General features: G+C 47.8%; 1 protein-coding gene across 5 annotated transcripts in view; it reads left to right on the plus strand.

Annotated features, from left to right (window-relative positions):
* Nucleotides 1-586: 586 nt before the first annotated feature.
* Gypc (glycophorin C (Gerbich blood group)) overlaps nt 587-24,278 on the plus strand; it is a 33,146-nt gene continuing 9,454 nt past the window's right edge. For 2 of the 5 annotated variants that reach the window (XM_013076626.3, XM_004836018.4), the window contains exons 1-3: nt 637-788; nt 16,197-16,283; nt 17,416-17,501. Coding sequence is in view for 3 of the 5 variants with exons in the window: in XM_087198298.1 (XP_087054424.1) it covers nt 1,007-1,076 (70 nt within the window). In the remaining 2 variants the exon portion in view is untranslated. Of the gene's footprint in view, nt 789-878; nt 1,077-16,196; nt 16,284-17,415; nt 17,502-24,278 lie in introns of those variants that run through there. The other 3 variants (XM_004836016.4, XM_004836017.4, XM_087198298.1) reach the window with 3 other exon arrangements.

Genomic DNA, 24,278 nt, shown 5'->3' on the forward strand with positions numbered 1-24,278 from the left:
CAACCTGAAAAAGTTGAGCCCAAAGCTGAAGGAGGAGAGTAGTAATTATTAGCAGCAGCAGGAAGGGTAGAAAGGAGGGGTACATAGAGGGCACCAAAACAGACAGGAGATATAATTTCTTCAGTGAAGCAGGGCAACTCTAGTCCATAAAAAAAATTTGCGTGTTTTATGAAGACCTAGAAGAGTTGAGGAGCTGAGCTCCTCATCAGTGATGAAGAAGTGGAAATGCCACTTGCCTTGATTTGATAGTACATATTGTGCTATGTATTGAAATGTGGCAAGTACCCCATTCATATGTACAATTATTACCTGTTAATTAAAAAGTTTTTTAAAAGTTTCGTTCCCACAGCTGTCAGTGGGTTTCAGATGGGAGTCAGGCCTCTTTGGTGGCTTTCCCGACAGTGGCCTGCCAGGCCACCCCAACACATCTGTGAGTTTTTCAGTTTCTCAGGGGGCAATACTCAGCTTCAGCCTCCGTGTCTGATAGTCGTAGATGGAAACAAGAAAAATAAATAAATAAAATGAGTCTTGCGCAGGGTAGTTGAAGCGCCCCAGAGTTCAGAAGTGGGCGGTGTGCTTTTAAAGAAGGGTGGAAACCCCGCCAGGGAGTTGCAGAAAAGTAGCTGCCGCGCGCCCAGCTCGGCCCGGCCCCTCCCTCGGCCTGGGCGGGAGAGGAGGAGGAGGAGGAGGAGGAGGAGGGCGACCCGGTGCCGCTTCCTCCCGCCCCTCGCCGCCACCGAGCCCGACCCTGGCCATGAGCACCCCGGACAGCTCGCCGCTGGCGCCCCGTAAGTACCGCCCTGGGGAGACCTGGCCTTGGCGGGCTGGACCGGGACCTGCAGTGCCTCCGGCGCAGGCCTGTTCGCCCGCCCGGGTGCCACTGGGCTCAAGGTCGGCACCAGCCCGGGCCCGGCCGGGTCCGTCCTGCGCCCCCAGCCTGGGCTCTCTTTGTTTCTTTGTGTGGGGCTTGTGAAGTGTCCAGGCCAGAACTTGCGTCCCTAAGAGTATGGAGAAGGCGCCTGATAAAGGGCATACGCAGAGCGCGAAGCGAGCCAGAGCCACCCTTGCAGCAACAGGTACCGTCCTGGCTGCTGCGGCGCACACATGTCCAGGGTCCCCGACCCGGACCCTTTTGGGGCTGTTAAAAATTGCTGTTTATAGTTGTTTGTACGTTTGTTTTCTATTTTAATCAGCACCGTTTTCTTGCTGATGGGGATCACTGGTGACAGGAGGCACTTCTGTGCCTCTCCCACTCTGCCATTGGTCTTTTAAGAGAAAAACTAAAATTGTATTTTAAAATATTGACCCCCAACCTGGTTAGGACAAGTAGAGCTTGTCAGAGAGGAGATGGTCTGATCTACATCATGGTCGCCTTGAGGTATTACTGGGGCAGTGAACCGGGGGTTGGAGACAGAGAGGTGGATCTGCTAAGTCTTTAAAATGCTGCCAGAACATGGGTGTGATGAAGTTGCTTAGACCTTCAAGTGTGCACCGCGTCTGTACATAAGTATTGCTTGTGCTGGAGCACCCACATGTCAGTGCAGGTGTGTGCAACACCAGTCCTATGTAGAGGTCTGAGCCTCGCAGTCTGTACTCAAATTATCTGTGCTGCTTATTAGCGAGTAAACCTGCTTTAGCTTGGGCTTCTTTTGTCAGCTGCAAAAGTGGAAATCATAATAGGGCACTGCTCATCTCATCAAGATGTGAGAGTGAAGCACATGTAAATAGCTCAGCACAGAGCCTGAGAAGCGCTCAATGAATGTCAGCACCTGTATATTCATTCACCCATGAGATGGAGCCTGTGTTGGTGCTCATTAGTGTCTTTACCTACCTGGGTGCAGGGCCTGGGTCAAGGAGACAGAAGACTGAAGCCACTGTGATCACTTCAGCACAGTCACTGAGAAAGTGCAGGCTGCAACCTCAGTGCCTGAAGAGGACAGCTCACTCCACCCCCACTCTTCAAAGTTCTCCAGGGTTCCTGTTTCAGACACTTCCCTCCCTCCGGGGCTGATGGGGATGCAGCCCTGACTTGCATACCATTCTAGATTACTCTCAGATGGGTTCTGATTTATGGCAGGAACCCCACTGTGAGGCCCTATTTCTTGCTGTTAACTCAGACAGGATGTATCTATATCCTGTCTCGGTTTACACAGCTACAAACCAGAAGTTACAGTGGTGAGGAGCTGCTTCCCTGGGCCAGGCCTGCCCTGCTCAGCTGGGCTCCACAGGCTCTCCTAGGCCTGAAAGCCTCAGTTATTTGTGAGCGAATCAGGCGCAGCGGTCGGTTGTCTTGTCCTTGAGTGGAAGGGGTCAAGGCAGCACAGCTAGGAGTCAGCCAGGTTTGGCAGCTTTATATAGAATTTGCCACTGCCTCTGGCAGAAGAGGATTGCATTAAGTGCCAAGTAAAACTCCACCACAGCCCTTGCTCAGTCCCTCCAGATAGTGGGGCATTGGGAGTCACAGGGGCTGGCACAGTCAGCAGTCCAGCAGCTGGACCTTCCCCGGGTGACTTTGGTTGGGCAAGTATTTCTGGGAGCGGGCAGACACCCTGGAAGGCAAAGGGGTGTGGGGTAAGAGGTATTCTGTGTTTACAGTGGGAGCCAGAAAACTCTCGACCATGAGTAATAAGAGGCCCCTCGGCAGGGTTGAGAGGTTCACAAGCCAAATTGATTTGCCTCTTGTGATGGCTGAAGAGCATGTGTGTGTGTGTGTGTGTGTGTGTGTGTGTGTGCATGTGTGCATGAGAGAGAGAGAGAGCCCTTTCTAGGGGCTCAATCCAAACACCTTCTAGTGTCTGAGTAAACAAAATAGGCTCAGCAGCACAAGCTAAAAAACAAAACCAAATAAACAAAGATTTTTGAACAATAAACAGAGTTAATAACCAGAAAGGGAAAGATAACTCCTTTCCACCTCAAAGCCACTTGCTTTATTGATTATTGAGAATCCTTCTGGAAGTTTTATATGCATATACAATTGCTTCTTATTTGATATAATGGGACATGTTTCATATATTCTACTTTCTCTTGCATTTTTCTGTGAGAATATATTTTATCACCTTATCACCATTCAATTGTATGAATGTTTTTTTCATTTAACCAAATTCTGGGCTAATGAGCATTAGGTTGTATGTACACTTTAATTTCTTTTTTAACTAGGTGCAGTGCTTCCATGGCAATCTTTGTAAGTTGAGTTTTACTTCCATGTGAATGTATACCTTCAGGATAAATTCCCCCAACCCCACAATTTAATTTATGGGACAAAGACTATGTGTTTAACATGTTAGTAGATATTCAGAAACTGCCTTCCTGAAGATCACAGCATTTCTAACATTCAAGGCTAACCTATGAAAGCACCTATTTCCCCACATCCGTATTCACACTGTTTAGCTTTTTCTTGGCCAAACTCATGGGTAGAAAATGTCTTCACTTTGGAATGTGCCTCTGTAATTTTGAGTGAAGCTGTGTATTTCCTTGTCTCTAAGTAGTGTCATGTCACTGTTTCGGAAAGTGCCCCCATGCATGGAGTCAGGCTGGATGCCGCTGGCTGTAGGAGCCCTACAACATTCCCAGGGCCTCAGTTTTCTCATCTGTCCATGGGAGTAATAACAGCACCGGGAAGGAACCACATGATGAACCGGAGTGTGAAAGCCTGGCCTTGTGCCCCACAATAGTAGTCCTGGAGATGGAGGTTGTTAACAGAATTTATCAAAGCAGATCTGGCCTTTGGAGGTGGCTCCCCTGTGAGCTGTTATTTTTGGGTTTTGATAATATAACAAAACAGCATTGCTGCTTCTGGGCCAAGCCCTGTAGGGCTTTGTCCAAGTCACCTCCAACACACCTGGATTGAGGGGTGTTTTCTTACTGTTTGGCTGAGGAAATGCTGCCAGCTAGAGGGAGATCACCTACCTCAGGGTTCTCAGGTCCCAGAGTGAAGCCAGGCTGCAGGCAGAAGCTGTCCAACCCCAACTCACCCTAAGAGGGTGTTAGAAGGTGAGGAGGCCTGCTGCTGGCTGTGCTTAGTGGGGCATCTTGCTCCTCGCAGGGGCTGTCCTGGAAAATCTCCCCAGAGTGGGTGACCCAGAGGAACTCCATGGGGCATTGATGAGCAGGGCCTGCCAGGCTCATGATCCAGTCCCAGACCATGCTGCCCTATTTGTACTTCCTGTCCTGTGCTCAGCCCTGCCCTACCCCAGGCTACTACCCTGCACCCTGCTGAGGCATCCCTCTAGCCCCTCATGGCCTACAAACCACCCCAGTGGCCCAGGGGATGTTTTGTATCCCTGACAGATGCCTGCGTCTGCCCCCTTCCCAGAGGTCTGACTCCTGAGGGGCACCATGTTCGCCCCATTCACCCCAGGGCCTGGTACACAAAGGTGTTGGACTGGTTACTTAGAAACCCTGAGGCCAACACTCAGGGTTAGCACCATTCCGAGGCCGGGAGCCCATTTATTCCAAAGGCTAGAAATGCTTTTTCTAGCCTTCTAGGAGCTCAGTAGCTCCTAGACCAGAACTTGTCATAACACTTGGAGTCCAGGAAATAATAAAAGGAAACCGACAGAAAGTTAAATCAAGATGCATTCCAAGAATCCAGCAAGGCAGCCCCAGAAATTATGAAATTATATCTGTCCTCTCCTGCTCTGCTCCACACCCCATCCTCTCTCTGCCTCCCTCTCATCTTGTCTGGGAGTTTCTTTAGGTTGTTATATAATCTGACCTTCTCAGGGAATGTTGGCCTGCACTTAGTTATAAATTTTAATTTTTGTACTTCTCTCAGAACAATGTTCCTGTACAGCCCTTAGCCCATGGCAGAAACTGACAAGAGCCCTTTCCTGGTGTGGGCTGCAGCCCAATCCTCAGCTCCCAATTCCTTCTCCAGAAAGAAGGATTGGACAGGGCCCATACACAACTCCTGCCTGTGCCCTCCCAAACCCCGTGAATTGCCATACCACAGAGGAGCTGGGAGTGCACCTGCTGTGCCTTCTTGCTCTGTGGTCCCTGCTCCTTCTCCTGCCCAGACACCTGCACGCCCTCATCTTCGTCACCTCATTCATAACTCCAGATGACACTGTTACATTCTTTCTTGTTTCGCTTAGCTGGCAGACTCCTTCCTCATAAAAGCCGCACACTGTCTCTCATGACCAAACCCCTGTGATCACTACAATTTGGGGCCAAGCAGGCACAAACCGACCCCTTCCAGGGCTGTGCCTATTTCAGGGCACTTGTGTGGGGCAAGCACAGGCCAAGGCTACCTCAGTTATCTCATTGCACCCGACATACCTGGATGCAGCTTTTTATCTCTGCTTTGCATGGGCTGGATGGAGAGTCACCTCCAGACTCGACTGTGTCCTCTTCTCCTGCATGTACTGTGCACAAAGCGTGGACAGGGGACTTTACCTGAACCTGGGCCTGCACTCTGTCATATTCTTCCGTGGACTCTGATTGAAGAATCTTCACATTTTACCAGCAGCTGATAAGCACCCATACACTTAACAGAGTCTTGCTGGAAGGAAATTAGGGTCTGCCAGACGAAAACCTGAAAAAACAGGCCCGCCTTTGCCTTTTATGTTGAGCCCTGGTCAATAATTCTTTTGTTCACGGAGCAGTGGAATCCACGTGCTACAAACTCTAGGTTGTTGCTAAAACCTACCCGTGGCCCGTAGGAAGACCACAGGATCCAAATTGGTTTCCCTTCAGTATTTTTTTAAAAATCTATTTAGCTCAAATACTCTTTGTCAATGTGCTGGTCACAAAAGGCTAAGTAATACCAGCTGGTAAGTGATTCTGGGTTCCAAGGATATGGACCCAGGATGAGCTGGCTGTGACCATGAAGAAGGTGCCTGGCCTCTGTGTGACTGGCTTATTACCCAGCACAGGGCTGGTATCAGGGGTGTGCGACTCAAGCAGTCCCACAGGGTGCAGCACGTAGACCCTGTACTCACTTGGCTTCATGCCGGGCCGTCACTACCTTGAAATTCCTTTTCCAATATTTTCATCTTGCACTTGGCCCCCAAATTCTATAGGTAGCCTTAATCCTGTAATATCCCCAGGTGTTTGTTCTGAGGATGATGTGTCTTTCATAGATAAAATTCCTAGTGCAGTGCCTGGTACATGTTTGTGATTATGTTTAACAACAGCCTCTCCATGCGTAAGTGTGTTCTGAACGAGTGTGACCTCACTCCTCATGGCTCTGCTCCTCCACACTCCTCAGCCTTGCCTCTGTTTGCCCCTTTACTACTAAAAATAATACCCAGAGACAGGGGCAGTTATCACAGGTCCCAGTGATCACAGGGCAAAGCCCTGCACCCAGCAGAGCCACCTCCTCCTCATAGCACTGGTACAGTGGGCTCTGCACCCTCGGATTTTATGGGCAGAGAGCAGCCAGGGAAATGCTGCAACTGACTCTGGCCTCACACAGAGCTGTGCCAGTGGGGAGAGGGCTCCTCACTGCCTCTTCTGACAGCAGGATTCTCAGCTGCATTGTTCTCCATGGGGAAGAATCTGCTCTTTAAACCCCTGTGGATGAATGAATAAATTTGTGAATGGATGGATGTGAAATTCCAACTAGTGTAGGCAAGCAGGGCATTCAAATACTCAGAAAGCCCCTGGATTCACAGCACCCTGCCCTGGGCAGCCCAGTGTTCGCTTGAACTCCCCTGGGCCCAGCTCCCACCCTCCCTGCCAAGCTCCCAGGCACATCTTACACCCTCTCCCTTCCTCTTCTCCCACCAGTATTGTTCTGATCCTTTATGATCACCTTCAAGAAGCTCACAGCTCCGGGGTGCTCTCTGGAGACCTTGGCTTCCCTCTATTTGGGAAGACTTCTTCTTCTCCTCTTCTAGCCCACCCCCCAGGCCCCGAGAGGCCCCAGACCATGACCCAGCCTCAGCCTCACTTCCTTGGATCCATCATGCCCTGAGACCAATGTGGTCATTTGAATTGCCTTCCCTCAACTTCTGCATAACTTCTCATTTCATTGAAATTAATCTCAGTTATGGCTGAAAATCATGAGTATTCCTTTGTTTTAAAATCCACAATCTCTTGTCTTTTTTCACCAACTCTCCAAACCTGTCTTCCTCCCCCATGACTGTATCCCTGACTCAAAACAGAGACACAGGCTGCATTTAGCATAAGTTATCTTGTTTCACCCCTGAGCAGCCCCTGGAGAGGTATTTTTATCTCCCTTTTGCATGTGATGATACTGAAACCACAGTGTGTGAGACAGACTGTGCAGAGAGCCCTGGCCCCTCTCTTGAGGTTCCCTTCCCTACACAGAGGGTTGGGGCGGGGGCTCAGGCCCCACTCAGCTCAGTTACAGGGTGGAGGTTCCACATTGCTTTTACAGGCTCACAAATATGTCCTATTTCTTTTAAAATCAGAAATTTAAAAATGATCCTTTAAGGTCAAAGAGTACATTTGTCTTAATGACAATGCAACCATAAGGTACAGTTTATAGTATTTGTGAGGGAGAAGGGACTCATAAAGGCAAAGCACCTAGGCCCTTAGAAATCACGCTGTGGCCCTGGGCCTAAAACCACCAGAAGTCAAAAAATAAAAAATAAAAAAATAAAAAAAGAAGTTTAAAAATCAGCATTCTTTGCCCTGTTTCATTTTTCCAAAAACAATCCATATTCATTGCAGTATTGTAGTACACAACCAAGAGGCAGGATGTAGGATGATTCTCTTTAGGGAAGAAGGTGACTTGGAGATACTCATAGGACACACTTGGGCAGAGAGGGCCCAGTGGGAGCTGTGGAGAGCCTTCAGGGTTGAACTGATCTCTCTGTCTGGGTAGAGGGCAGATGTGAAGCAAATCTTAAAGCCAGGGTCTTAGCTCCAGCGTAGCCAGTGTATGGCACTTGGCAAAGGCCCACTCTTTTCCACTTGGAGAGGACACATGCACATGGCACCTTATTTAACCCTGAAGATGTCAAGTCTGGGTTAGTAATATGGCAGCTGAGGTTCAAAGAGCCTCCCTGTGCATTATCACCAGTTCCCAGCCTTGAAGCCAGGTTCATGTCCTCCACCACTGGGACTGTCACTTGCCATTCTGGGATGGGGGTACCCTGAACCTTGGATCATCTACTTGGCTCCATGAAGCCCTGAGGTCACTTTCCTGACCTCAAGATAAAAGGCCTTTCTTTATCCACCCCATCACTGCCTCACCAGCACCCACCTGGCTAATGCAGTGCTCAGAGAGGTACATAAAGGCCAGCTTCTGACTGAGCAAGTCCTATAGCCTAGGCCAACCACTGTCACCAGGGAAGCAGTGGGAAGCTGCTTCTTAGGGTTACTCCAAGGGCATGGGAGAGAATCATGCCCCCACCAATTCCTGGAATGCCACGCCAAGGTCTGTGGGTGTTAGAATACAAGCTGAAGGAGTATCAGATCCCTGAGTGGGAGAAGCTAATGATGGGACTGAAGGGTCAGGACAAGAAAGAAATGGAGATGCTAACCTTACAGTCTCTCATTCACTCTTCCTCCCCCACATAATGCATAAAAACACACACATGCATGCATATACATACCCAGATCAGATGTGTACTCACATGGACACACACACAGACACACCATCTCCTTGTAGTCTTCAGCAACAGGTCTCAGCCTTAGGCATGAGCAGAGGGGAGCTGTCTTGGGAGGCATCCAGTTTGGTCTGGGACAAGGCAGACAGGCTCATCTGTGGATCCTACTAAGATAGGTAGAAAAAGAAATGTTAGTGCCCCAAAGCCTACAGCATCTTCAGGCCTTGCACACACAACAGATGCCTGATGCTTTTGAGACTTCTTTCTACTCCACTGTTTTGGGCCACTATTTCCTTTTTTGCATCTGTATACAATTATACAATATCACTGGCCACCTGCAATATGTTCTGCTCCTCACAGCCTCTGTGACCTACTCAAGCTCAATGTAGCATCCAGGAAGAGATAGACATACAGATTTAGAGAACTCGACAAGCTAGTTTGGTTATGTTTGGTTTGGTTCAGCATTGCCTCTCCCATGCCTGCTGCCACTGAACACATCTAAGGCATGAAGTCAGCCTTCCCCTGGCAGGTCACGGTGCTGCTGTACCCTGCAGCAGTCACTAATTCCTGGGTCGGACTTTGGATATGACTCCTGCACACACCCTTCTTTGTTCCCACCTCAGAAGTGACCTGAGTTTTTTAATAAGCCCCAAGCCTGCCAGGACCCCTTGGCAGCAGGTGACATGAGCCAAAAGTCTTTGGCTTTCCATCCACCTGTGGTGCATCTAGACTTGGGCACTTCAGTCCAGTCCCATGATGCACATGGATTTCAATCCCATGAGTCCCTGCTGTGACCAAGGTGTTACACTGAAGACAGAAGGGGACATGACACTGTTGCCACAGGGTCTTCAGCACAGTTTGAGAGGCAAGACCCATGAAAATCAGAGAACAAAGCAAGTCTAAACATCAGTCAGAGATCCTCAGTGCACCAGTCGAATGCCATAACTGGCTGAGACACCTGTAACAGGGCTGGTCCCCTTGGGAATGTAGACTCTGTGTCCTTGGACCTTCAAAAGGTGCGGCAGCTCACCTGAGTTCCCCACTTGGAACAGAAAAATGAAGTCACAACTAAAATTCTTGGTTGCAATTATTTTTATTTTATTTTTTATTATTTTTAGCAGCTTTGTCAAATCCACAAATTAATTCATAGATGAAGTCCAGAAATACAAAAGAGGCAAAGCTCTTGTAATCCAATTGAATAAGGAAAGAGAGGGCTGGTGACCACACCCTTGATGGCTCCATCCAGAAAAAGGATGAAAACATGGCTTGGGGCCTCCAGAGCCGGAGCAGTTAGCTGACACAGCCACTGCTTGCTGCCAGTGATGGTGCCTTGCGCTCCCACATAGCTATTTCTACCACACAAAGCTGTAAAATGCTCTCCTCATGTAAATGTTCACTTGCAGTGAGATTACAATTTATATATAGCTGTTTATCACTTTAGCAATTAATTTCATTAGAAAAGTTCTTATCAGATCTCAGAAACCCTAGACTCAGACTCCAGGAAGAAAATCTGAAAAACTATAAAGAAACTGAATGGAAAATTCTGTTAAGAAAGAAATTCACCACAAATGTTTACTAATCACCTTATCCATCCCTTGTCCTGCCACTGGAAACATGTAGGGTAATGGTGCACTGACCTCAGAATTAAGAGGAGAGGAAAATAATGTCATATATGATCCCTGCCATGAGGCATAGTTGGTTGGTTTCTCAGGGCAGCAAGGTGTCCACCATGGTAGAAATAAAAAACATCCAGTTCTCCTGGTGAGAATATCACACAAATTCAGCTTTTGGATCAAATTGCCCATGACTTAATAGCTAAATAGACATCTAGATATTTAAAGAATAACTCCCAAGTTATAATCCCCCCTCATATAAACTGATACCTTTCTAGCATATATTAAATTACAGTGAATTCTACTTTACTAGATGTAGTTTTAGCTTTTGGAATTAAAATCTTGTGCTTGAAGAAGCAAATTGCCAGTGATCGATGTTGATTGTTGAGAATGTTCTAACTGGGGAATGACCAGTAAGGACAAGTTTCGTGGGTATAAAAATGAAAGAATAGCACTGACTTACAGAACCCTTTCTAGGGCAGGGGTGGTCTGAGTGAGTGCTGAGCAGCATTTGTTGTTGGCCGTGCCATGTGCTGTGGGGTGAGGTGGGTGCTGTGGGTGGTACCTCCACCTCCAGGGCACAGGACACAGCTGAGAGTGGTAAGGCTGTGCTACGAACCCAGTTGGCCTAGCCCCAGAGCTATCTTTGAACCCCTGTAAGACACCAGCCTTATATGTTCAGGAAATAAGGAATTTGAAAGAACAAAGTGTGCATTCACAAGGGAGTGAGTGAACGAAAGTTGGTTCAAATAGGCTAAGTGCATTTATTTATATCAGGCTTTGGTAATTACCTTGGGTCATTTCCTATTTAAGAATCCTGGAGCCTCTGAAAACCCTTTTGGAACATGCTGTTTTTAAGCAATTCATTTGAAATCCTGTTTGTCACTCACTGAGAAAACAAACAATGCTACAGGAAGTCAGATGCATCTGTAAGGACACTGTGGTAAAGGCAGTGAAATCCATGCTGTTTCTTCATGAAGATTGCCTGAGTGCCTGTGTTCCCCACCCATGGGCACATCGAAGCTGCTCTTCTTATTATTATATCCTTGGAGGCTTTTGGTCTCTGTTTAACTCTGTTTCCAGTGTGGTGCTTTTGATAAAACCATCTCTGAGGTTTCACCATGTTGGAGGCATGGCCCTTACCCAAGTCCTCGTTCTTTGCCCTCTTTGTCCTGAGGTTATAGCACAGAAGAGTGACTCTCTGGGATGGAAAGGCTGCCTTCTCATTGCCCTGCCTCTTGCCCCAGGGAACCCTGGTGGTTCTCATCCATGAGTTCCCTGCATGTGGGCCCTTCCCCAAGGAAAAATGAACTCCCCACCCAAGGACAGCCAGGCTCTCCAGTGACTCCTTCTGAACAGCAGCTCCCACTGCTCCCTCATGCTGCAGCATAATGCTTGTCCAGATCTCCTCCAGCCACCCTGGACCGAGCCCTCGGAGTAGCCACTGGACAAATAGGCCTTTCTGGACCCGATGACCCCAGTGCTCAGGCTTTCCTGGAGAATCCCTCTGTGGCAGAGTTGAGCCAACCAGTGCAACTGGCAAGAGCCCGTTCAGAGCCACCCACGCGTGCCCTGGTAAATGTGGCTTTGCTCTTACCACTGATCAGAGAGCATGGCCTCAGGGTGCTGGTTTCTTCTCTTCTGGCCTCTGCTTTCCCAGCTGATGCCTATGTCCTCACACAACATGTTCAAAGATTGCAGGAGACCCAGATTTGTAAAGGGCAGTGGGATACATAACTATGTTCTGTCAGGACCACAGGCTTTGCATGAGATCGACCTGGATTAAAGATGCAGCCTGGCCATTCTGCCTCATGGGACCAGACCCAGGACAGGGCACACACTCAGTGGATGTTAACCTGGGAGGCAAGAAACTCAGAGATTCGGAGACTTAAACCAGAGGTCTGAAGACTATTGAGGCCCACAGGACTTAAATCAACAAGAGAATCTCTTAACAGTGCAGCTTCTAGAGCAAGAGTGCCAGGGGCCCCATCACACCTCTCCAGGGCCACCACAACCTCATGGGTGAATGGGAAAACATGGAAGAGAGACCTGAGGCAAGCAGGCAGACTCCAGAAGGCTGTGCCGGGGCCCTCAGGAAGCACCTTGGTTCTCATTACCTGACCTGCCACTGGCCCAGCCACCAGGGGGAGGAGCCCCATGTATCCTCCCCTGTCCTCCTGCCTTCATCAGCCTCACCCCCCACCCACCATGGATGCAGGCACTCAAAGTTCTGCCACTGCCCCTCAGAAGATTCTCACTTCAGGCAGGCAGGTGCAGGAGGAGGATCCAGAGGAGATCCAGCTTCAGCACACATCAGACAGGCTCCCCTGAGCTTACAGCCTGGCCTCAGCTACCTGTGCCTGTGCTCCACTATGGAGGCCAGGGTAGTGACCTTACTATATGGCAGGTGTCAGGCCAGGTGCCTTGTACCTTTCCTGACTGAATCCTCTCCCTCCTCAGAGGTCATCACGATTTCGAGATGGAGACTCGGGGGTTGGATGTGTCCACATTTGGCTAATTACAAAATGAAGGCCCCCAAGCTATGCCCTTGTCACTGAGCTAGGCCTGTTTGGCCTGTTTTGATGTTACATAGGATGCCAATCAGTGAAATAATGAGTTTTACAAAAGAGAGTTCTTCAAGAGGTCTCACATTGGCCTCCCTGGGGACAGGATTTGGAGCTCTTTATGGGGGAGGTATGGGGAAAGGTAACTGGAGGTTAGGAAGTACTATAATTGATGGTCTGTGTGTATGTACTCAAGCATGAAAGTCTGTTACCATCCTGACCCACATGTCAGAGGTCTTATCTACCTCTCAAATTGGTGATTTTTCAAGTCAACTAAAAGCAAGTAACTAAGAGCAGGTCAAGTCTAGAAAAGCAATTAATTAAGAATGGGTAAAGAGGGTAAGTAGGTTAAGTCTAGTAGGTTTGCTCAGGAACTAAGAGCAGGGGTGTTTTTTTAGGATTTCCCTTGGTTTCGTACTTTGTCTCTGCCACCTGCAATGGCTGTGGCCCAGGAGTCATATTTCACACATGAGTATCGAACACCAACTGTGTGTCAGACCCTGGGGCTGTGACAGTGGACAACCCAGCAGTAATCCCACAGGGGAGCTTACCTTCTAGTGAGGGTGGACAGATGGGCACAAGACACATGGATAGACTCAGAACATCAGAACACAGGCTGCACAGGCAATGAAGCCAGGAAAGGAGACGGGAGATTTTAAAGAGTGTGGCCAGAGAAGGCTTCACTGGGAGATGTTTGAGAAAGACCTGAAGGAAGTAAGAGCAGCAGACACAGAGGCATCTGGGAGGAGTAGAACAGGCAATGGGCAGCAAGTGCAAAGCTGATCTAGAAACAGCCAGAGATAGGGCCAGTGTAGCTGGGGATGGAGTGAGGGAAGAGGAAAAGTGAGCTGGCAAAGAGCCAATGTATGGGCCATCTCTCAGCACCTTTGTAGTGTCTGGAATTCCACCAGCTGGAAAACTCATGACTCTCAGAGAGGGACCCTTCAAAATCTCAGCTGATGCTCTAGCAAGGTGTTCAAATCAGAGCCTTGGGAGATCTGTCACATGTGGTAGGAGCTGGGAAAGAGAAAGAGTGATAGAGAGCCAGGAGGGCCTTCCCCAAGTGCCCTGGGTGCACATGCGTGCATACAACACATACACAAGCAGACCAGCTTTCAGAGCCTGCCTGAAATTGCCAGTTGCACCTTTGGGTGAAGCTTTTCTACATCTCTGAGGGCAATGTCACTTTGCCAGGAATGAGTGTGGGTGTGGGCCTCTTACCCCCAGTTCCTGCAGCCTACAGAGGAGGCAGGACCTCAAGAAGCAGTGAGAAGCTCAACTGAGACGTGCAAGCAAGCCCTGTGCAAGGCTGGGCAGATGTGCATGGATCCTCACCTGGAGCTCCAGGTGGATGTGATACCAGCCCAGCACAGAGCATGGAGCCACAGCCTTTTCCAGGGTGGAGGGCTGGCCAGGGGCAGACAGAAGATAAGTATGCAAGGGTGTGGACACACAGGGTAGTCTCATAGACACGTGTGGTCGACTGCTCATGGTGCAAGCTGCCACCTGCCTCCCACAGTTTTCAGGGGCACGGTGAAGGAACACCCCAGACATGCAGGCTCCTTCCCCTCAAACCAGAGAGGTCAAGTTCATATTGTTGGTTAGGTTCACTCTGCATGCCTCCTCTCCTCACATAACATGACCCCAAGATGAGTATCAAGTTGATAGTGCAGTGACAAGCTCCTGACTCCTGGGCTTTGGATCGTCACCTAACGGCCCTGGCTGTCTCGCCACCTGAGCATTTTCTGTACTTGGAGCCACTCATACATGCCAACCAAAGAAGGCTCACATTTCCTCTCCCCTCTGTTCTCACCACAGCCTGACACAGTGGAGGGCACTGTTATTTGCTGAGCTGGCTCCATTCGGAGGCAGCTAGCTGTCTGTGTGCTCTGGAGTGAGTGTGATGATATGCTTGCCTACAGGACACATTTCAGGTCCTGTTATTGTTTGGATCATGTCTGTTTCCCCAAAGCCCATGCATCCTCAGGCTTGATCCCCAGCCCTGGTGCTATTGGCGAGGAGTGAGGTCTTTAATAGGTGGGGCCTAGTGGGAGGTCTTTAAGTTACCGGGGGCATGGCCCAAGAGGGGCTCCAGGACCCTAGTCCCTCAGGTTCCTTCCTCTGTCTTTTGCATCTGAGCCATGAGGGGAGCAGCTTTTCTCTGTGCACTCTTTTCAGGATGTGCTGCCTCTCCACAGGCCCAGAGCAACAGGGCCGATGGATCAAGGACTGAGACCTTGGGAGCCAGAATAATCATTTTCTCTTTATGAGTTAATTATCTAGGTGTCTATTATGAAGACAGAAAGCTGACTATCACAGGTCCTAATACAACCTGGAATCCTAAACATCCCTGAAAACAGGGGATTTGGAAAGGTGTGGAGTAACTGCCCCAAGGCCATAGCAATAGCAAATGGCAGAGCCAGGTCTGTAGTCTGGGTATCTTCCACATCTGTATGTACCCCAGGCTCACCTGAAGTCAGTTGAGGTCGTCTTTCTCTGTGATCAGTCACACTGTGTGTTTTAGGTTCCTTAATCTTAAGGGGACAAATGACTGCATAGTCAGCACGATTTGCTTCTTCCCATTGCACTCAGTGCACATACAGACACACATGCACAGGCCACATGCACACACACACACACACCCCACATGCACACACAGTGTTGAGGTGACCTAACTGGAGCTTAGGTCTCGCCTGTGCTGCAGACCCTGGGAAGCCCGAGGTCTTGACTCATTCCTGTGTAGGGGTGCACGTGGTACCTTGTCATGAGGAGGGTCTTGGGGAGAGACACCTGCCTCCAATCAGCACCGGCAGGACCCAGAGCTTGGGCTCACAGACAGGCAGCTCACGTGGCTGTGCGAGAACACTATTTCCAAGAGGCCCCTTTCCCTCCCTTATTCAACCTGATGGATGAGGCTCCTCCACCCAGGCTGCCTCTGATAAGGCTGCAGAGGCAACTGAGCCTCTTATCAGGCAGCTACAGGGAGACCTACGAGCCCTGTGCTGGGCAGCTGGTGCTGATAAAGTGAGCGTGGGCCAGCCGGCCAGCCACTCACTTCACTGGCTGCTTTCTCACACCCTTCCCTGGGGCCCAGTGACTAGGAAATAGGGGATGGGAAGACCCAGGAAAGTCCTTTACTTTTTGAACACATGAAGGCAAGGTAGACTTTGGTGGCTACTGGCCACAGGCCTTGATTGAAAATGCATGAGGATAAAGGCTCATGAGAGGACTGGTGAGAGATGGGCACTGGAGGGGCCTCCAATTCCCTGTGGCAGTGGGAGTTTGTGCCTCTCAGAGGGACGTGGGATCTTGTGTCCCTTCTGAGCTTTGTCAGAGTTCCTTGTGAGGCAAGTACCACTGTTTCCATTTTACAATTAAGACACGGGTCTACTGAGGTGTGAGGTGTGGTCAGGGAAGAAGCCAGGTTTGCTGACACCAAAAGCCCAGGCCACCTTCTCTCTCTCTGAGGAGCGCTGACTGTGCATTTATCACCACCCCAGATACACCGTTTGACCACAGTGCACTCTGCCTTTAGAAGTTCACTTAGCTTCGAAGTACCTGTGACTGTTAAACACCGGGCACATCTGGTGAGTTCAAAAGGCTGAACCATCTGTGGAGCTGTCATGCAGTATTGGAATGTACTTACATCAAAACATATTTTGTTGCTTATCTGAAATTCAAATTTAACTTCTGTCCTGGTTTACCCAGAAACCCTAATAGGATGTGGTCTAGACAAGGGTATTTCGGTTTTTGTTTTGTTTTTGTTCTTGTGGGGATTGAACCCCGGACCTTGCACGTAGCTGTACCACTTGAGCTATACCACCAGTCCTAGAAACCTGGTTTTTAATGTCAGTTTGAAAAATATGAGACACACATTCATTTTTAATACTTGAAATCATGTAATTATGAAAGTAATTCAATAACTGGTTACATGGAAATGTAGACTAAGAAGTTATTCATGTCCTCCTGCCTCTCCCACCACACAGACATTGCCCTAATTAAGTTCTAATCACACTCCTATGGGAACCTCAAGCCCTCAGACCCTTGTCTGAGGTCTCCTTGTCAGGTCTGCCTTCCTGAAGCCCAGCCTCATGCCTGAAGCCTTGTCCCTGCCCTACCTCTCCAGGTGGCATCCTGGTTTTCTCTCAGTAGCTTCCAAGTGCTCTTCTAAACTGTGTGTGCCCCTTCTCCCCAAACCTGCACCTACAGCATCTCTACAGAATGTTTTTTTTTTCTGTAATCTCTCACCTGCAGCATCTTCTCCTTGCCTACCTGAGAAGACTCAGCTTCCTTCACCTGGTCTTCAAGACCCTTCATTGCCCATCACTCCCTGGAGCAATTGAATAGTAAAATGTATTAATAATGCTGAACATGGTAGTGATGGCAGAAGAAATGATACAAGGAAAAGGAAAACAAACTTATGACATGTAACTGGATTTAGCCATTCATATTCTTTCCTTTTTTTGTCCTCAAATCTTAGGTTTTGTATTTCTCAAAACAAAATTTAAAAGTAATTATTTCTAAAGTAAGAAATAAAAATTTCATTTTTCAACATGAAATTATCATACCGTGAAAGATACAAGTAATTAAAATCTGTACTCTTTTACACTTTCTGACCTATTAGAGAGCCTATAATCCTGAAGACCAAAGAAATCTAACCCTATACCTGCCTGATAACCTTTAACTCTTTTTCCTCTGTTATTTGGTTTTTGTGAGCAGTCCCCTTGCCTTTACTAAAGAAATTCACACAACTGTCTGAAGAGCAGCTTGCGTGGTGCTGACCCTTCCTCCCCCAAAATGGTGTGGTAAGTCTCAAGCCTGCTTCTGAAGTGCCAAGACCCTGACAAGGAGTGATGAACACAGCACCTGGTCTGTGTTTGCATTGACTGCTCCACACAGGACTGTGTGACTCACCCATACCCACTGGTCACGAGAAGCCAACCCATGGCTGGACTTCAGCTATGTGACCTAAACATTTCTAAAACAAAACTAGCTCTAAATTTGTTGACTTTTCTTTGATTAGTCTCTGGGGTATTTATCACTTTCTATGAAAGCAACATTTAATTTAAATGGCAGTTGATTTGTGCCACAGAATTTCAGCTGACAGGAGGTAGAGTTATGTATGTGTTTATGGCTTCTGTGCTCTTAAAAGATTAATGTTGGGCAAGTAGAAATCACAAGACCTGAGCAGTGGGATGGGAAGATGAAGCAGGAGCTTGCCAGAGTGATGGATTGAGACATGCCATGGAGTGTTTGCATCAGCTAGGAAAAGAGTGGAGGATGGGGGTGCAGGGATGACAGGATCTGGAGGACAGAACAGGGCTGAGTGGGACACTCAGAAGTATTACTGTTCTAGATGAGAAAGGAGCATACCCCGCCATCCCCCATCACAGGAACTGGTCTCTGAGCCTCCAGCCAACCCCACCTTCCACACCACAGTGCAGGCTTATGAGGCCTTGTGAGCATGCATGGACATCCTTGTGCACATGACTGCATGTGCATGTGGAGGAGCCAATTGTAAATCTATGAGGATAATCAGAAGAGTGTTCCTGTGTGGGGCGGTGCCCTGGGAGCCATGCAGGATGCACCCTGTCTATTGCCATCATTGTCCTTCTCTGCATAAGAGAGAGTGCAGACACAGAGGGTGTGTGCACCTGGGACACAGGGAAGCCAGGACTCTTCCCAAATGTCTGTGGCACTAACACCTACTCTCTCTCCCTGTACCACCCATCAGGATGATGCCTTGAAGGACTTGTAAGATAATTTTGTAAAGAGCCACTTGTGGATGTGCATTTATCCTCATCTTTACCCTACCCTGTACAATGTTTCCTGTATTTACACTCACATGCACCTGCCTTCACTGGCATACTTTCCAAACATGAATCTAGAATAAGAGATACATCACAGTAGCACTCACACTGAGCAAAGGCTCATTGCCTGACAAACATAGAGACAGTGCTGCCTAATTGGGGTTTTTGCAGAAAGAAAAGGCTTCATTCCATTCAGCTTGCACGGAGGCCAGGAGCAAAAAAGATACTCAAATCTGACTCTCTAGTCAGTTGGCAGTGGGATACTTGTAAGGAGGGAGAAAGGAGAAGTTGCTTGATGACTGGATGGCAAAGGAGGAGTTTTAGGGTTCTTTTATGTGGGCATAAATGTGCATCATGCCTCTCTACCAGAGCCATACTTCTTTTTGGGGGCAGTTACCGTGTTCAGTGAGGGGGTTTGAACTCGTGACGGCAAAAGGTCATTGACTGGAGGACCTGCTTTCTTCTGCCCATGTCCATTCTTGGAAAGCTGGTTCCAAACCATTCTGGCGACTTGTCCTGAAAGACACTTTAAGCACGTTGTTATTGCTAAAATTTTGTTATGTAAGGAAGTTATGACTGGGTGTGTCCATGCCATAGCCCATTTTTGTATCACAGACAGTAAGACTGATGCAAACCCTATGAAAACTCCTATCTGCCTTCAGCAGCAGCATCTCTTGTGAGCCTGACCACCACCATAGGTTCTCTCCCATAGGTCCAGGGCCTTTCCTGCAGAATTGACAGTTCTCTGGGGGCTCCTCTCAGGTACAAGCAGAATAGAAGCTTTCTAGGGAGAGCAGAAATGGCACCCTGCTTCCAGGCCCGGTGCTTCTCCTTTCTGCCAGGATCCTTCACATGCGGCCTCACCCTTCTCACTCACATATGATGGGTCTGGATGTCTCTGGGTCACACTGTTCTCTGCTTCCCGGATGTTCCTTTTGGGGGAGCCTCGATGTCCTCCTGGACTGTGGGAGCTTAGCCCTCATCCAAGAGGCTCCCCTGGAGACTGAACAGAGACTGCAGCAGTCTCATCCCCTTCCTCCTGACCTCACTGTTCTGCTCACTCCGGACATGGACTCTGCTACTCCTTCCTGTCAGATCCCATGAGAGAAGGAGAAAAACACTCCACACCCTATGTATAGACAGATGAGCCTCCTAGAAACCCAATAGCAAAGCGTAGCTAACTAAATCATCATTATTTACACATGGAGCCTGATCGAGGACATTTAGCCGAGTAATTAGGTACCTAATTATGCTGAAAATGCAATTATATGATTTTTTAAAGCAAATTAAGTCCTCCAGAGAAGTGGTAAAGATTAGTGTGCATGATGCAGCTAGAGAGCAAGGACCTCAGAGGACACAACAGTGTGACTCCAGGCTGCACAGAGGCCTAGTGGTGTGAACTTGGATCACACATGTGAGCACACATGGCTCACATGCACACATGTAAGGGAGTGTTCCTAGGACTCTACAGAGGCCTGCTGCATCCTGAGAACCTGATAAACAACAGCCACTAATGTCACAGGAAGCCCAGTATACATCTGTGGAGTGACTGTTTAGTGCCATAAAGAATGTTAGGGAGGTCGTTTATTCAATGTGAGAAACAGGCTCTAGAACAGGTAATAATGCTGCAGCACTTATCTTGAACCTCTCAGAGGACATTTCATGCATCATTGCTTATTCCCTCACCAGACACGTGGCAGAAGTTATGGCTGGTGTAATGGTCACTGGGACAAAATTCCCAACACTTTCAGCTTAAGGGAGGAAAAGTTTAATTTGTCTCACAGTTTCAGAGGTTTTAGTTAATGCTTGGCTGGCTCCAAGGCAAGAACATAGGGCAGAAGGGCCTGGCAGAGAAAAGCTGCTCACTTCATGGAGGCCAGAGAGTAGAACACACAGCAAGGTGTATGCCCACCAAAGACATGTGCCCAGTGACCCATGTCTAACTGGGTCCCACTTTCTAACCACACACTCATCTAGGATCCTAGGATGGCACCCCATGATCCAGTCCTCCCTCCACGAGTCTCTTGATCCAGTCAAAGTGACAATCAGCAAGAAATACAGTCCTTGTGCTCCAGTAGCAGCTCAAAAATGAGGGCAGATGGATACCTACAAAGCTTTCCTTTTCCTCCTCCTCCTCCTCCTCCTCCTCCTCCTCATCCTTCTCCTCTTCCTTTTTTTGGTGGTACCTGGAAAAGAATCCAAGGTCTTTGCACTGAGCTACATCCCTAATCCTGTTTATTTTGAGATAGGATCTCACTAAATCACTAAATTGCCCAGTCTGGGCTTAAACTTTTGATTTTTTGGCCTCAGGCTCCCAGATTACAGGAATTACAGGCATGCACCACCACATCTGGCTCCTGCAGAGCATTTTAATGGAGATATGAAAACAACCTGTGGACTTAATGCAACTGTAACCTGAGTGTCTATAGTCAACTAGCTAAAACTGGTTTTCATATTTTAAGGGGTTGTAAACAAGCAAACAAAAATGTAAAACAGAGACTATATATACCCTGCAAAGCCTAAACCACTTACTGCATGGCCTTTGGTGAAAAATTTGCCTTGCTGTAGCATGCAGGAGTGCAGGAAGGAGCACCCAGCCCTTGTGCAGACGTCAGGGAAGGTGTCTCGGAGGCAGTGACGTTGATCTGAATTGAAGGATGAGCAGAAGTTTGGAAAGAAGCTCTATGTTGGTGCAGAGCTTTCCTTCCAACCAGCCAACACTTACAGAAGAATTAACCAAAGGAGGCAAATTTAGAGAATTCTCCCCTGAAATAAGGGCTGAGAACCCAAGGGTTTCAAAAAGTCTGACAGCACAACTTGGACTCAGCCTTCAGCAGAGTCACAGCTATCCTGTCGCTCATTGTAATGGTGGTGGAGCTTGCAGGGACAGACAGCTTCTCAGGCCACCTGTGGACCACACTTGAGCCAGTGACTTTGGCCCTTGAGTAACCAGAGGGTCCAGGTCAAGAGTTAAGTAATATGGAAGGAAGGAAGCTGAGGGGAAGAACAGAGCACACATACAACTCCAGGAGCATCCAGGCCTGCGGTGAAGACACCTGGATGCCCACACCTGCCCATGCCTCATCCCCAGACCTCTCCTGACATGTTTCTGTGGGTCCCTCACATGGGCACCTGGCTCCTCCTCAGAATACTCTTAACCTCCTCATAGTGGCTGTACCTCTCTCCTGTGCACATCCTGGGCATGAGCTCAGGGTCCCCCTTGCTCCTCTTGACCCTACCTAAGACATGGTTCATCCTTCATCCCTCACAGTCCCTTCGTTTTAGATAATTTGCACTGTCTACTTCATCCTCAGTGCAGTCATTACATTTCTTTTACACAGATGTGATTTCCATGTACTGTCAACATCCACAGGTGATACATTTCCTTTCTGACCATACCCTCCATTTGACCTCAGCCACATGCTCTTGCCAGAATGTACCAGAATGTCATTACCAGTAACCATGCCACCCCAAAGTCCACATTCCTACTATCTTGCTCTCCTCCAACCTCCACCAATGCCAACTCATGCCTTTCAGTTCCACATCTCCACTCTAGTAACTTCTGAGCCCCATGGACACCTCTAGTCCAATGACCTGTCACCCATCCCACTGAAACACCCTGAAATTTCTTCACCCAACCTCATCTGGCCTAGCTCCCATGGTCCCTCATGTTACCCCTTTATTATGTGTTCTAAACACCTTGGGGGATCAAGAGAGAATCATTGTTCCTAGAAGCCAATACCCACTATTTATTTAAAACTACAGAAGCCAAAGTGTGGGACAAGGTGTTGATGAATGATTTGTTGGATCTTGGAAAATGAAGCAAGAAATGTAGATGAGGATGAAGAGACCAAAGATAAAATGAGTAAAGGCGGGGTATTTAGCTCAGTGGTTTCGCCACCTGCTGCACAAGCGTGAAGACCTGAGTTCGATCCCTGGTACCAAAAAAAAAAAAGAAAAGAAAAGAAAAAAGAAAATGAGTAAATGGAGAAAGGCAAGTCAGCAGAAGAAACTGAGTTTACACATTTCAGTGTAAGGTTTCTTCTCATAATCCTGAAATCAAAGGGAAACTAGGCCTCTTCTGGTCAGAGGATTCTTAAGGGAAAGGAACGTTCCAGAGTCTTAGGGAGGTGGGAGGTACTCAGAGCTGGGATTTCTGAGTAGACACCAATGAAGTCTCAAAGAGCTCCAAAGAAGTACAAATGGTTGGCCCGCGGTTCTGTGATTCCTAATACCCATCAGTGAGAGGCTGAGCTGACCTGTTAATCCACTTGAGGACTTTAGAACTTAAGCTGCTGCCCAAATTCTTCAGTCCACAACCACAGCCCAGGGAAAGTTTGAGAGAACCAGTGGTCACTGAACACAGCAGCTCTTTTCCACATTGTGCATTTCTTTATTAGAAATGAAAATGTCTACTTGAAACATCTTTCGTGTTTAGGCAAAGGGCATAAATGTAAGACACAAAGGATCATCAGAGAGGGTGCCCAAGGTCCTGCCATCCAACAATAGCCTAACTTTGGTTTGTGGGAGACAATGAACGGGATGAGGGTACCCAGTGGTAGCATGGAAAGAGGCAGGAAGGTCAGAGCAGGTGGAAGGAACCTTCACAGACCTTCGGGTCTGAGGCTTTGAAGATTCTGTGAGACAATGGTCAATTCTGAAGATTCATCTCCATTTCTTAAAGGACATGGTTATTGTAGATGGCTCAGAAAGTACCAAAAACTATATATTAGAAGAAAACAAAACCACTTATACCCTATCCACCATCTGAAAGCCAACATTTTAAGTATGCTTCCTTTCATTCCTTCAGCTAAGACTCTTGGGGAATATTTAGCATCATTTCTACTTACAAGGATCTGTCCCCATCACTTAATGTCATACCACAAGCATTTCCTACTGTCACTAAGAATTTACACGTCACATTTAAAACTGCATAATATTCATATCATAATTTACACAACCAGTTCCCTAATGTGGACCATTTTAACTATTCTCTCTCTTATTTTCCATTTTAAACCACATTGAAATATGCTTTCTGGAGGGTTGATTTCTGTTCCATTCCCAGTTATTTATGTAGGATAACCACTAGAAGTGTATTGTTTGATTCTTAGGGTGATACATTTGCCAAATAGTCTACAATGGTACTGAAGATGTCTATTTTTGAGAGCACAACTTTGACCAAGATTATGCCAACATAATTGGCAATGATAATTACTAATATCTAAGTGGTCTACCTATGCCATGCACTGCATTAGGTTCTTGGCACATACTAATTCACAGTGAGTCTACACAGTAGTGCTGTCATGTTTTACATTTGAAGAAACTGATGCCAGAAAGACTGCATATTTCCCCAATGTGGTAAAAACAAGTGTGTCACAGCTGAGCCACCACTCATTCCACTGTCTGTTCCATGTCTGGCAAGTGTGCTGACCTCACAGGGGAGTACCAACTGCCTTCCTGCATATCTTCACTCTGGTCAAGGAGTTGTCTGGATGGAGCTGCAAGTAGCTGTATCCACAGCTTCCTGTGCTCCAGACAGTGTGGTTGAGTTTGGAGCTGAGAAGCCAAACATATGCTGACTGGGATGTATAATCCCCTCCTCTCCCTCAAAATATTTGAAGATACATATCTCCTTTGCAATTTGATTGCCCCAAATACATTCTTTTGGAAAAATATTTCCTCACTTATCATCAGACCCCACCTATCCTTAAATTAACCAAGAGTGGTAATTTTCCTTTCCATTGCTCTCTTTGTGATCAGCTGACACACAAG

Source organism: Heterocephalus glaber, unplaced genomic scaffold, assembly GCF_053883595.1.
Source record: "Heterocephalus glaber isolate CG9 unplaced genomic scaffold, H.glaber_assembly_v1.0 deba00000347, whole genome shotgun sequence".
NCBI lineage: Eukaryota > Metazoa > Chordata > Mammalia > Rodentia > Bathyergidae > Heterocephalus > Heterocephalus glaber.